Here is a 14,468-nt window from a genome sequence, read left to right on the forward strand (position 1 = left end):
AATTGTATGTTAATGTTGTTGTTTTTTGTTTTTAAAGGTGGGAAGAAAAGAACAAGACAAGGTGAATATTGTGTTGCTTGTTTTGATGCAAATGGAATAACATGCACTTTCTAAACGTTGTCGTTTAATTACATGTAGATATAGCTATAACTCAAATGTTATGGTTAACTTAATTTAAATATTGAAAATATTAACTTGTGTTTTTAAGGCACAAGTTAAGGAATTAAATGTAGAAACTTTTTGTTGGAATTCGTATATTGCATTTAATTTGTTAACTTTTAATTAGTTGAATGCACAAATATTAATGAAATATTTCTATTTTGGGTGCTTAACATGTGCACTTGACTACGATTTTTAATAATAACAATTTTTTTGGATAGATAGACGAAATAGTAAAGTTGTTATAAATTCATATACATAACCGATCAAGGCATTCGACCCAGCAATTTCGACATTTTATCAATTGAGCTAAGACCTATGAACTCAAAAATGACTACGATTTTTAATAATAGCAATTGTTTTGGGTAGATAGACAAAATAGTAAAGCTGTTATAAATTCATACACATAACCGATCAAGGCATTTGACGCAACAATTTTGACATTTTATCAATTGAGCTAAGACCTATGAACTCAAAAATGAAAATTTGAACATGATTTCTCGTGCAAAAAATTGGCCAATGAGGCCACACATTGACCTAAACGATGACATAACATGAAATGATTACTATGACGTATTTGAATTGAAGGTTTAGAAGGGAAAGAGAGGGGATGATTATTGTTCTATTTAAAATTACCAACAATATTAATAAAAAAAAAATAGTATTTGTAATATAAAAACAAAAGGTAATAAAGTCTGCCCCTCCTAAACCGTCTATCCAGTCTATCCAAAGACACTCTTAATATGTCGTCAAGAGAAGCTGCAATGCAAAAAGAAAACCTTGTGTCTTCCCAATCCTCGTAATGATTCCCATTGAGACCACATTTTTCATTCGAGAATGGTCCGAGCAGTGGAAGAAACGATTATGCTTCCATGGTATTTTTTTTTCTTCATAGAATTCATTTTCTCCGCTGGGCATTTTCAGATTTGGACCTCAACTCTCTCCAGTGAATACGGGAGAGGATCTTTTTCCGATTTGAATTGATAGATTCACTATTTACCCACCATAGGAAAATCAGACAATTTGCCCACTATGGTGAAATCGATGTTTTACCAGTCAAATTTTATTCTTCATCATATCATATCATATCATATTTAATTGAAACTTGGAAGAGGTTCACTCAAATTGCGGAAAATAAGCATGAAAATCATTCTCTTTTTTATTTGGGTCAAAAGGACAATGAGTCTCTGAATCATTGGTATGAGTTTTGTCACTCTCAGTGAATATTCAGAACATAGATCTCATTCGAATCCATCTTTTAACTTTATCTGATGATGTCGTTTTTCAACCTTTGAAACACCTGTCTGTGCCATGCCATCTTATGTTTTATAATCTTATCTTATTATATTATTAATTAAACTAATGACGAGTTTCCTTGACTCACCGACATACAATAAACAAAACATTTTATCATAGCTGTTGTAACTTTCTATTTCTTCCATCATCTTAAATATTTTCTAAATTAATAATGATGACATTTATAAAATGTTAAAAACATGTTCAGAGCTAGAATATAGAGTTTGAAAACAAGTTTCACAATATGCATTTGGATGATCTTAGCAAAACAGTTCCACATTATCAATCTATTTTTGCGATTGAACCCAAACCAAAAACAGGGATTAATTTCACTAAGTTATCATTACTCCATATAAGTAACAACACAGTACATTCAAGAGTAAACTTCAACTTCTCAACCCAAAACTAATTAATCCGCCACAAAACCAAAACAACCCCAGTACACAAAAAGTAGTTCATGTAAATTTTTAAAGCTAAAATTTTCTGTGCTGAAATGTCAGTCTATAACAATTGAACAGCACAAATCCAAAAAGTTTAAGACAATATCTCAAGTCCATTGGAATACGACTAGTAATAGTAACCAAGCGCTAAGCCAACTGTTTATTCGGCATCATCATATGAACAAGGAATACAAATTCCTGTATTGATGTAAAGGAGAGCAAGGTTCTTTTACCGCACAGGTTGTTGGTTGTAATGGTTCTTCTCTTTCTTCTTCGCGGCAGCAAGCCTTGCGTTCCTTGCAGCAGCCTCTTGAGCAGCAGCTCTAGCAGCAGCATCCATTTCTTTACTGGATTTTTTCTTCCTCATAGAAGCAACTTTCTTAAGACGCTCTTTCACATCAACAACTGATGAATCCTCCTCTGCATTTTCAACATCAGAACTGTTGGGCTGACCGTTAGACTCTTTCACCTCCTTGGAAGCTTTATCCTTCCTTTTCTTCTTCTTGGCATTCTTGGACTCAGCAGTGATTTCTTTCTTTTCGCCATCTACATCCCCATCAACACCTTTCTTATCCTGAGGTGCACCTGCAAATACAATTTTGCGAATTTATCACATCAACAATAAGTTTCATCAAGTGTCTGCATCTCGATTGACATGCACAAATAATTTATTCTATGAAAAAAATTATAGACGTTAGAATACAACAATTCATAGTCAAATCAGAAAACCTGTCAGCAAAAAAAGATGAAAATGGAGCTAGATCTTTGAGCAAAAGCAGGAAATATCCAAACAGAGAAAGAAAGACCAGAAGTGTAGAACAAATGCATGAGCAACGGCCAATCAATATCCTGAACTCACAAAAATAAACCATAATCCTACAAATAATGTACCATGCAGCTCTGACTAATAAATACCTTGGGATTCATCTTGGCCTTGACCATCATTGTTTTCATTCTGTGTGACTCCAAAATCAGCTAAAAGAGCCTCAAGCTCTTCAAGTTCCTTCTTCTTCCTTTCCTTTTTGGAGAGTTGACGTTCGGCCTCCTTTGGTGCAGCTGGAACTTCAGCATTCTTCTTGACCTCAGGTTCAGGTTTCACAGTGTACTCTGGTTCTGATTCATGATCTTGCTCTTCCTCTACCTCCTCATCACCTTCATCTAAAATATCTTCTTCACTCTCAGATTCCTGTTAAAAATTGCAAAGTAACAAATCTGGAACATCAAAAGATTTTTCAAACCATTCAAGCAATAGCCACACAAAGAAAACACAGATAAATCACTACACACTTTAATCGTTGACATTTAGCGCATGTGATAGACAGTCCAAAGTTTATCATTACTATTCAAAGGAACACTAATTTAACATATATAACAAGCCAACATGCGCATGCATGTAACAAAACCTATTTTTTTATCCCACAGACAAAAACAATGCCTCGTAGAAACACAGTTATCATAAAGATCAGGCATAACCAAAGCAAAGTAAGAACATAAAAAACACATCACACAAAAACATTTTGAAGATTTATCTTAGGATAAAACATGTTGGTAAGTATTTGAAGAGCTTCTGGGAATCTCTTATGAAATACATATACCTTATTTTCAACTTGTGTTCATAAACTCTCAAATTAGCTGTGCTGAACTTCAGTTATTACCTCTTCAATAGAAAACATAATTAGGATGACTAATCAAACTAACCTTAATCTCAATAGTCATCAACAGTACTGGTAATTTACAAATTAAAACTATATAACAATATAAAAATAAGAATGTTCAAACATCATTTTAGCATAAAGCAATTGAATCCAAACAAACAGAAAAATGACATAATCCTTACATAAGCACATAAAGTGAGTAACAGGACAACAATAAAAATAAAAAAAAACATCGAGGAATCAAACAACAACAATTATAATAATTAAAAAATAAAAAAATGAACAAACCTCAAAATGCTCCGGTTTGTCCTCACTGGGCTGAGGGTCAGAAAATTGAGGCGGTGCGGTGGTCAGATAATAATCATCATCGTCGTCATCGACATCAGCCCATGAGGTCGCATTCAACGGTGCCGGAGCCCAAAACGCCTGCGATTCCGATTCCGATTTGGTTGATTTTGAGGAACCCTTATTCTTCTTGTCCTTATCAGATTTCTTCTTCTTCTTCAAAGTATCAAGCGCTGCAAAAACGTTGGTGTTGGAAATTACCAACGAACCCTCATCCCTTCTGCTTCCACCACCAACCATTCTTAACAACGCGATTCAACACCAACAAAAAACCGTTTTCAGTGTTTAATACACTATTAATTTATAACTCAAAATCGAAGCTTTGACGCTTAATTAAGCTCGCAGTTTTATTATTATCTATATCTAAAATGAACAAAAAAAAACGACAAATTCTATTGAGATCGAAATTTGAACCTGATTTTACAATTAAATTATATAAATAAATAAAAAAGGAGATTGAGATCTGGGATTTGGGGGAAATCGAGATTAGGGTTTGGAGAAAATGTAAGAAAAGAGTGAGAGGGCGGAGAATGGGATAGAGAGGTGCGAGAGAGAGGTGTTGTTCTCTTCCCAGCTAGCTAGGGTTATATCACAAGACGGAGAAGATCAGATAACATACTACCTTTTATATGGATTTTTTTCACTGTTTTATTCTCTCTCTCTTTTTTTTTTTAACCCATGTAGTAATTTATCTTTCTTTTTTTAACCCATTTTCTTTATAGATTAGATTTATGGTTATGACTTGGATTCAACAATTATGACTTGGATTCAAGTTCAACTTCATTGCAAATCATCAATAGTTTTGATGTTTTTTTTTGTTTACCTTGTAACAATATCAATATCAATATATGTAGTTATGTTTACTATTTTGTGAGTTATTGAACATATTTTTCACCTTAAAAAGATTTTAGAAAAGAGTATGTAGTTATGTTTACTATTTTGTGAGTTATTGCACATATTTTTCATCTTAAAAAGATTTTAGAAAAGAGTTGAGAAAGAAAGCAAATTAATCATAAATTTTAAAAATAATAGGCTCATATACGTATTGGTATTTTTTTTATTACACTATATGTCATCTACGTTGTCAGGTGAATATACAACTTTAGTTGACATGTAATGTGTTGTCAAATGGATAACATATAAGAGATGTATGACTTATGTATTCGTACTTTGCAATAATTGATCGTCTTGTCAGTTACACCAATGATTACGCACCATTGACTTTAATCTCAAATATGCACCAGTAGCGACAATTACTACTTACACGCGTATTGTTTGCACACAGATATGCACCCCCATACTCTAACATCGTCATCAAATCTAGGAATAATATAATTTTTCCGTAACCCCAATGAGTCGTAACTTACCATAGTAACAACGAAAATTGTCAATATGTTCATATTGAACTTCACGTGCCTCTCCTCATGGTCATAAAACATAGACGACAACTAGAATATTTTGGTTTGTCATTGTATGTATGCACTTTGAGCTCGTTTGTCATCAGCAACAATGGACAAATAATACATTTACGGTAGTGGTACATCTGAAAGCACTGCGTATTTCCCGATGGTTTTCTAAGTGCAAGTATACATTGTTCAAATAATAGTATAAAAAGATTGAACTCAGAGGGACCGGAGTATTATAGCTTCTCATAGTAGCGGTAAACTTGTTTACAACAAAATAAAATAAATCATTTGGTATCACAACCTTTTACAAATCTCTCCTCATCATCGAAGAAATGGAAAAGAGAAGCTTGTTTTTTTGTTATTACGTTTATACCCTTGATAAACACCCCTTTTTCTAATACGATTGCCACAGACTTCAGCATCCGTATGCAACTTCATGTATTGAATTTTTTTCTATATTATTTATGGGAACTTCTATGGTACACTCACAATTTTGAGTGTACCGGTACTCTTATTTCACAAAATATATAAATTAAAGATCACTTTAATGAAATAAAAAGGTATTTGTCAATATTTATATTTTAGAAAACATCATTTCATAAGAAAAACCATCATTTCATTTTTTATAAGGATCATATTACAAAATTTACATTTTGTCATAAAAAAATAATCAATATTCATTGTTATGAGTAATAAAAATTGTTAAAAATTAAATTTTATTTCGTCAAAACTTTTGGTATATAAAATTTAATTATCTTAGTTGTCAATGATAGAAAATAATTATTTTTCTTCAAAAAAACAACTCATTTATTATTAATTTTACGACTTGATGTGCCGATACATCCAAATTTATTAGGTGTACCATAGAATTTGCCATTATTTATATGTGCATGTAACTTCAATTTAAAGAAATCACACAGATGCTAGTTTGTATAAAATCTAACATATATTAAAAGATACTAATACAATCTAAAATACATTACTAAATAAATGTATTAATAAAATTGAAAATAGTTTAATTGCATGAATTATTCCTTTTTTAAATTGTATTGGTAATAAACAATAACAGTTTTTGATAAAAAATAAAAGGTTTAATTACACTTTTGGTCCTACCATTTTGACCAACTCACGAAAATGGTCCTATCTTTTTTAAATCGAACAAAATCGTCCTTAAACTATATGTTTTTTGCAATTTTAGTCCTATCTCCCTATTTCCAACTCCATAAACGCACATAAATAACAGTTTTAGTCCAACCACATATGCTCAACCATGAAATAAACAAAGAATAAAACATGTGGGTACAAGGAATCTACTTTATTTAGCACACTAACCTAATTTCCGAGACATGTTACATACTTGAAACATGTCTTAGAAATTAGGGTTTTTCTTGGTTTGTGTGTTGAACAAAGTAAATTCATTGTACCCACAAGATATATTCCTTGTTTATTTCATGGTTGAGCATAGGTGGTTGGACTAAAACTGTCATTTATGTGCGTTTCTGGAGTTGAAAATAGGGAGATATGACTAAAACTGCAAAAAACATGTAGTTTAATGACGATTTTGTTCGATTTAAAAGAGGTAAGACCAATTTCGTGAGTTGGTCAAAATGCAAGGACCAAAAATGTAATTAAGCCAAAATAAAATTTAAACAATACACAATTGTATTAATTTTAAGTTCCAGGATGCTTTTGTCTTTTAAAAAATAATTACACTTCTTTCTCTTCTATTTCTCTTATATCAAACAACTCATCAAATCTACTCTATTTCTCATCTATTTCTCTCATCTTATACTCTCTCTCACCAATTTCTCTCTTCACACTTCTTCTTACAACCAAAAACACACTCTAAGGCTTTGCTTGGATGTCCAAAGGAAAGAAAATAGAAGGATTGAAAGTGAATAGAAAGGGAAAGGAATGTGAGATGATTGTTTGGTTGTTTGGTATAAGTGAAAGTGAAAAGAAAGTGAGATGAAAGAATTAGATATATTTTAGTAAATGACATAGATGTCCCTACATTTGAATAAAATGTTAATTTAAAATATCTATACTAATATAAATACATGCATATATCTATAGAATATTTTAAAATAAAATATTAGTGTATTGGTTATTTATTAATTAAATTATTGATTTAACATGGTTGTTAAATATTTGTTTCAAGTTGCTGGTATAATACTATTGCAAAATTGTAAATAACTCATGCACTTCTTCCAAAGCAAGGGCATAACTGTCCATTTGAAACATTGAATATTCTCTTCATGCTTTCTTCTCAAATTTGAACGGAAAGTTTTCCTGCTGCAGGACCCATCAAAATTTATCATTTCTCACTCTTTCTTTGGTGTTCCAAAACATGGAAGCACACTTCCCTATAAACTTTCCATCCTACCCAGCTTCTTTCCTTACTCTTTCGGTGGTTCCAAACACAGCCTAAATATGGATTTTTTCTTTCGGTTTGTCATACGAGGAATGTTAGGGTCACATCCTTTAACGCACTCTTCCAACACACTCCAATTATAATTTGCCACATCATCTACTTGGTTTTATTATTTTACCTATAAACCGGTTGTAAAGGTTGAGAAAATATTTGTACAAAGAAAAAAAAAGTTGAGAAAATACATCTTCTTTTGGAAATTATCTGCACTGTTCGCACACAAAAAACTGCAACGCTCATGGCTGTCCCAATTTCCATCGTTTCTTCCAATCTTTCTCACACACAGTTCATGCCTCCTCTGTTTCTGTCAAGCTCTTATGGTCGATTTCGTAAGCATTATAGATGTTATCGTTGATTTCAAAGAACCCATTTACAGTCCTTATCAAATTGAAAGAAAATATTCAAACTTTAATGGGAACCTTTTAACGAGGTTTAATTTGTCATATTTTATTCATCTCTCACCTTCAATTAAAACATGACAGTAATAAACATTAGAACGAAAATAAAGATATTCAAACATGTTTGAATTGAAAAAAATATTGTAGAAAGATTGTTGAAATTGAACTCAAAAAGTGGGGAAGTGAATTTTTCCAAAAAGTAAATAGCAAAGAATGATTGTTTTGGATGTAATTTTTTTACAGGTCCCCTTCATAAATCCTTGAATTTGGAAGAGATGATGGTGGTAGGTTAAAGTGCACGGGAAGCTGAAAAGCTATTTTTTTTTAAGTTAAAATCAACAAACAAATAAATAGTGAAACCCGTAGCAAGTTATTAGTGGATGAGGTGTTGAACTATAATTGGAGTGTGTTAGAGGGTCTGGTATTAGCATTTCTCTTGTCCTATATATGTTGAAGGTACCTAGTTGAATATTCTTGCTCCACAAACACTAATAATATATTCTCCCAAACAAAGGTACCTATTAAGTACTAATGTTTAAAGAGTCAAATATCCACTGTTAGAGATGGTCTTAAGATACAAGTTAGCATGATCTTATATTTTATTTTATATTTATATATGTTTCTCTTTTCACATATTATCTTCATCTTTCTCTCTTTACAAGTTTTTCTCTCAACCAATCAAAGCATAAGAGTAAATAATTGATGTATTGTTAACCGATGGATTGAGAAGTTTCATTGGATCACATACAAAATTTGTATAGTGAAAATTTTACCCTCTATTTTCTAGTTACTTTGCATTCCCTCCATCATAGCCACATTGCAGTTGAATGTCCCGGAGCTTCATGAATTTGTGAGATATTGATTTTTGAAGGATGTTAGAAGACACAATTTAAAAAGCGAAAGAGGATGAATCTATATGCGAATTAAAAAATTTATAGGGGTCAATTTAAAATATGGAGACCACCTTGCAATATTTGAATAAATTAAAAGATCAATTTAACATTTACATTATAGAGCAAAGAAGGAATTTCAATTTTTTAGTGTTTAGATCTCATTTAAAATTTCTTATATTAAGCGATAAAATACTTCATAAATTTTTGTCATTTTAAAATTTCTTCAAATTAATCATCCAAATAATACATTTCCTCAAAATATTTCATAATACAAACACACTCTATAATATATGCTAATTATCCACACAACGCCATATGCGTGACCAATGAATGAGGATGATTACATCAAATCCTTCAGTAAAGGGGAGCCATCGTTCTCCTCACTTCACCTCCTATTGCCTCTCTATCTTTCATGTGCAACACCGTTTATTTTTATTCGTATCTTCTAACCACACCCCCACCTTATCTATCCTAAGTTGTTTCAAAATATTTTGCCTCTATTCTTTACAACTTTTAAATATCCACGTTCAAAATCAGACATACATACAAAAAATTAAATTAAATTTGCACTTTGCATTCTATCACGTGCCAATCTCAAATGGATGAAGTGAATTATTGCAAATACATACGGTGTAGATAATCAACCATTCGATATTAAATATCAAATTAGAACAACTTGATAAATCTGTAAGAGTTTGTTTCACTTTGTGGTGAAGACAAATTTAATGTTTATTGTCATTTAATAAATTTGTCTTCACCACAAAGCATTACAAAATCAAAGAGAATATCTTGATTAACTATCAATTGTAGGCTGTAGTCGTCGCATATCTGCCTTCTCATTTCAAAATTATAGAATAGAATGTCGAGGTGGAAAACTTATATCTAAAAGGGTGAAGGTACTTCTTAAATCCATTTTGGTTTACTGTACAAGTACTTTTTTAATTTCTTCTCAAATGATGAAGATTTTTTTTGGGTGATGATCAAGTGGTCACGGGAAGAGAAGAATAGATTGGATGTTGTGGGGACAAATTCTCAATCAGTATTATAGCAACGACAGGAATCAAGGATGGCATAGTTTGTCTCACCTGGATACTATGATTTCTGGACACTTCTTTATAGCTATATTTTCCTATAGTGAATTTTTTGGATCAAGATGTGGGACACACAATTCAATCTATTCATGTAGCATTTGAAGTTGGTATATATTGGGGGTGGCTCAAAAATGTCCATTTGAGATCAAGCATGGCTTCAGGCACCCTGATCATTTGAGATCGATGGGACCAAAACAACTGCTATTACTACTATTGAACCCAAAATAATAACAGTTAAATAAATTAGATCGATTTCACAAACTACACATTAGTCCATAGAAGCAACACAACACATTCAAGAGTGAACTTCAACTACTCTCATGGGATGTAATTGATCATACACGACATAAGAACCCCGGTGTACAATAACATAGTTCATGTAATTTTAAAAGATAAAAATCTGTGCCAAAATGTCATTGTCTATAACAATTAAACAACACTAACCCAAAAAAAGCATAAGACAATATATATCAAGTCTATTGGAGTACGACTAGAGTCACCAGAGCCTAAAGCCAACAATTTATTCGACATCATAATATAAACAAGAAATACAAATTCCTGTATTGATGTAAAGGAGAGCAAGGTTCTTTTACCGCACTGGTTGTTGATTATAATGGTTCTTCTCCTTTTTCTTTGATGCAGCAAGCCTTGCATTCCTAGCAGCAGCTTCTTGAGCAGCAGCTCTAGCTGCAGCATCCATTTCTTTACTCGATTTCTTCTTCTTCATAGAAGCAACTTTCTTGAGACGTTCTTTCACGTCAACAACGGAAAGATCCTCCTCCGAATTTTCGGTGCCTGTAGCCATATCAGGCCCATTGTTTGTTTCTGAGCTATTCGGATGGCCGTTAGCTTCTTTCACCTCCTTGGAAGCTTTATCCTTCTTTTTCTTCTTCTTGGCATTCTTGGACTCGGGAGCAATTTCTTTCTTTTCGCCATCAACATCCCCTTCAACACCTTTCTTATCCTGAGGTACTCCTGCTAATACAATTTTGCAATTTGAACAAATCAACAACAATAATCTGCCTCAAGTGATTGTACTACATATGTATGGAAATTTTATTTCTCTTCAATAAAAGATTATTAAAAAACTCTATATCACAATTCCTAGTTTAATAAAAAAACCAGCTAGTGCAAAAAGAGGGGTAAATCTGTGAGCAAAAGCAGGAAATTTTCCAACCGAAAAATGCCAATAGTGTAGAGCAAAGGTACGAGTGATGGCCAAACAATAACATGAAATCACGCAAAAATAAAGAACAATCCTGCAAATAATGTACCATAGAGCACCAAATAACTACCTTGCGACTCATCTTGAGATTGACCATCATTACTTTCTTTCTGAGTGACTCCAAAATCAGCTAAAAGAGCCTCAAGCTCTTCAAGTTCCTTTTTCTTCCTTTCCTTTTTGGAGAGTTGTCGCTCTGCCTCCTTTGGCATCACAGGAACTTCAGCGTGCTTCTTAACCTCAGGTTCAGTCTTCACAGCATGCTCTGGTTCTGGCTCATGGTCTTGCTCTTCCTCCTCTTCATCACCGTCATCTAAAATATCTTCCTCGCTCTCAGTATCCTGTTAAAACTGAAACGTATCAAATCTGGAACAACATAGGAATTTACTAACCATTCAACCAATAGGCACACCAAGCAAAAAGGGGTAAATCACTATAAACTTATCTTGCAAACTGATAAAACAGCTATCTAAATACAAGAAAATAGGACTGAACAATGATAGAACACTAATTTGAACAGAAATAGGATTATCATACCAAATACCGAATTACAGAAAATACAGCAATACAACAATCGTTATCCCACATATTAGTTATCCTACTACAGAAATTACAGTAACACACTTGCTGTTCCAGAGACTGTTTCCTACAGATGGTATTCTCTGTCCAACATACAGAATAACAACCACCCTCACTATTATTCCTTTCTGACATGCATACTGCACAAGTTATCCAACATAACTGCCATTGAACTTCCTAATAACGGCTGCCTATTACACAATTCTGCTATTACTTCCTAACATAAATATCATAAGACAGATACTGCTATTGTAACATTGTTTGCTATGCTGTCTGCCTGGTTCCATCACTTACAAATATCCCACACAAAAATCATGTGACAGACATTCCTAAGTTACTATTACCATTCAAAGGATCTTTAATCTGCTAATATATGGTCTTAAAAAAACGAAACAACAAATAGAAAGAAACCAGCTATTCTTTACAAGACTACACTCATGTAAAACAAAACATTACTAGCATCACCAAATATAGGTTTTATAACAAAAATAGGCATAACCAAGTATGCACAATAGGATAAAACATGTAAAATAGAAGAAATGTTTGGATGAGTTGCTTTGGATTTATTTCATGGCAACAACATAAGCACTTCTGCATTTGTATTTGACGAGCTTATTAAAGTATATTATGATAGAGCCATGCTATGCGGTACGAACCGCAACCGACGAAGTTTGACGACAGTTTGTATACACTTACCATACAAGGGTGGTGTGGGAAAATAGGGAATAAATGGAGGACATAAATGTAATAACAGCTTTAAATCAGTGCATTTTGTCGCTTTTCGATGGGGTTCCTGTCGTAACTATGTAATAACAGCTTTTGTCGCTTTCGATGGTGTTCCGGTCATAACTTTTTTGAATTTCCCATTATGATATGATGTAACTATATGTTGGTTTCAACTTAATTTCATAAACTCCCAGATTAGTCTATATAAACAGCTTATACATATGCAGAATTTTATCTCATTCACTTCTCAATTATAAAATAAAATAAAATAAAATGCATAAACACTTAATATGAGTGATTACAATATAATATCTGCAGTACCAACAAAAAAAAAAAGGGACAGCTATATGATTCATATGAAACCAATACACAAAGAATATGTCAATACAAAAACAATGTTCAAAATGATTTCAGCCACTAATATCCTGATTCCACCATGTTTCCTGACACAATAAAGCAATTGAATCCAAACAAACAGAAAGGTGTAAATAAACAATAATTAAATAGATTAAAAAAAAATGAGCAAACCTCAAAATGCTCCGGTTTGTCCTCACTGGGTTGAGGATCAGAAAATTGAGGCGGTGCGGTGGTCAAATAATAATCATCATCGTCGTCATCGACATCAGCCCATGAGGTCGCATTCAACGGTGCCGGAGCCCAAAACGCCTGCGATTCCGATTCCGATTTGGTTGATTTGGAGGAACCCTTATTCTTCTTGTCCTTATCAGATTTCTTCTTCTTCTTCAAAGTATCAAGCGCTGCAAAAACGTTGGTGTTGGAAATTACCAACGAACCCTCATCCCTTCTGCTTCCACCACCAACCATTGTTAATCACAAATTCACCACCAAAGAAAATCGATTTTAGTGTTTAATTACAGTACTAATATTCAAAGTTTAACGCTTAACCTCGCCGATTAATTGTCGGTTCAAAAACGCGAAACGATTATTATAATATAAAATAAAATGAAAAATAATCTACCCTGTTGTATGATTTAATTTAATAAATTTGAGATCTGGTATAATAGGAAGACAGAAAAATTGAGATTAGGGTTTGGATATAAACAGAGGAGGTGAGAATGTAAAAGATTGTTTGTTGAAAGGTAGGGTTGTATCAAAACACAGAAAAGGATAACGAAACGAAAGACGCTGCTTCGGCACACAGCTTGCTTTTATAGGGCGATTCATTTTTTGTTCATTTTTTTTTATTTACTTCTAATGTTTTTTTTTTTTTTTGTTAGAAATACTTCCTCCAATAATAGTTGTTTTTATTTTTAATTCCCTCTCATGAGTATAGCTTCAGGTTGTTTCGAATCCAGCCGAACCCCAACCACTATAAAAAAAAAAATTGTTTTTATTTTTTTTGATATCCGAGTTCAAGCCCAGACATTGTATATAGGGAAATGATAATTGGTACAGATGTTTTGACAAGAATAATCACGAACGTGGGCAAAAAAGCCAATTCCACTCGTTGTACTTTCTCTGTCCAGAGGAAAGAAAATTAAATTAAATAAATAATAAAAAAACCTTTAATAGAAATGATACCCTTCAGTCTTCACAAAAACAAAACCACGTTAACCACTTCCACCGCAATTGTTTCCTCTTTCCCACGAAACAAAGACTCTGGTTGATATTCAACTTCTATTGTTGTGAAATAGTGTCGTCATCGATTTCTCGTTTTCATGCTCTTGCCTCTGTAAATCAGATTTCATATGCATCCTCACATAACTCTGTTTCTGCTTATCATCACAACTTCCATTGATTCATAGCACTAAAGCAGAGTATTTCAGTTTTAATTTACTTACAAGTAAGTATTTGTGTATTTGTTGT

The 14,468-nt window shown here is 32.8% G+C and overlaps 2 protein-coding genes across 3 annotated transcripts; both read right to left on the bottom strand.

The window, feature by feature from the left end:
• Positions 1-1,770: 1,770 nt before the first annotated feature.
• On the bottom strand, positions 1,771-4,496 carry LOC11437072 (eukaryotic translation initiation factor 5B). The gene is made up of 3 exons (XM_003603429.4): positions 3,839-4,496; positions 2,811-3,081; positions 1,771-2,480 (listed from the first exon to the last, which is right to left on the bottom strand). The coding sequence occupies exons 1-3, from the start codon at positions 4,133-4,135 to the stop codon at positions 2,125-2,127; spliced, it is 924 nt and encodes a 307-aa protein (XP_003603477.1). The 5' UTR covers positions 4,136-4,496; the 3' UTR covers positions 1,771-2,124.
• A 5,912-nt stretch (positions 4,497-10,408) lies between these two features.
• On the bottom strand, positions 10,409-13,801 carry LOC11436629 (eukaryotic translation initiation factor 5B). 2 transcript variants are annotated; one of them, XM_024780230.2, is made up of 3 exons: positions 13,170-13,801; positions 11,410-11,677; positions 10,409-11,092 (listed from the first exon to the last, which is right to left on the bottom strand). In XM_024780230.2, exons 1-3 carry the CDS (start codon positions 13,464-13,466, stop codon positions 10,704-10,706), a joined length of 954 nt encoding a protein of 317 aa, XP_024635998.1. In that variant the 5' UTR covers positions 13,467-13,801; the 3' UTR covers positions 10,409-10,703. The 2 variants fall into 2 exon arrangements, with proteins under 2 accessions (XP_024635998.1, XP_003603478.1); XM_003603430.3 differs by having other exon boundaries at positions 10,409-11,089; positions 13,170-13,798.
• Positions 13,802-14,468: the final 667 nt, after the last annotated feature.

Source organism: Medicago truncatula, chromosome 3 (assembly GCF_003473485.1).
Source record: "Medicago truncatula cultivar Jemalong A17 chromosome 3, MtrunA17r5.0-ANR, whole genome shotgun sequence".
Classification (NCBI taxonomy): Eukaryota; Viridiplantae; Streptophyta; class Magnoliopsida; order Fabales; family Fabaceae; genus Medicago; species Medicago truncatula.

Coding starts and splice junctions, on each gene's coding strand:
- LOC11437072 (XM_003603429.4), bottom strand. CDS start 4,135: ATGGTTGGTGGTGGAAGCAGAAGGGATGAGGGTTCGTTGGTAATTTCC. Junction 3,082..3,838: donor ACAAACCGGAGCATTTTGAG/GTTTGTTCATTT, acceptor AATTTTTAACAG/GAATCTGAGAGTGAAGAAGA. Junction 2,481..2,810: donor AGGCCAAGATGAATCCCAAG/GTATTTATTAGT, acceptor TTGTATTTGCAG/GTGCACCTCAGGATAAGAAA.
- LOC11436629 (XM_024780230.2), bottom strand. CDS start 13,466: ATGGTTGGTGGTGGAAGCAGAAGGGATGAGGGTTCGTTGGTAATTTCC. Junction 11,678..13,169: donor ACAAACCGGAGCATTTTGAG/GTTTGCTCATTT, acceptor CAGTTTTAACAG/GATACTGAGAGCGAGGAAGA. Junction 11,093..11,409: donor ATCTCAAGATGAGTCGCAAG/GTAGTTATTTGG, acceptor AAATTGTATTAG/CAGGAGTACCTCAGGATAAG.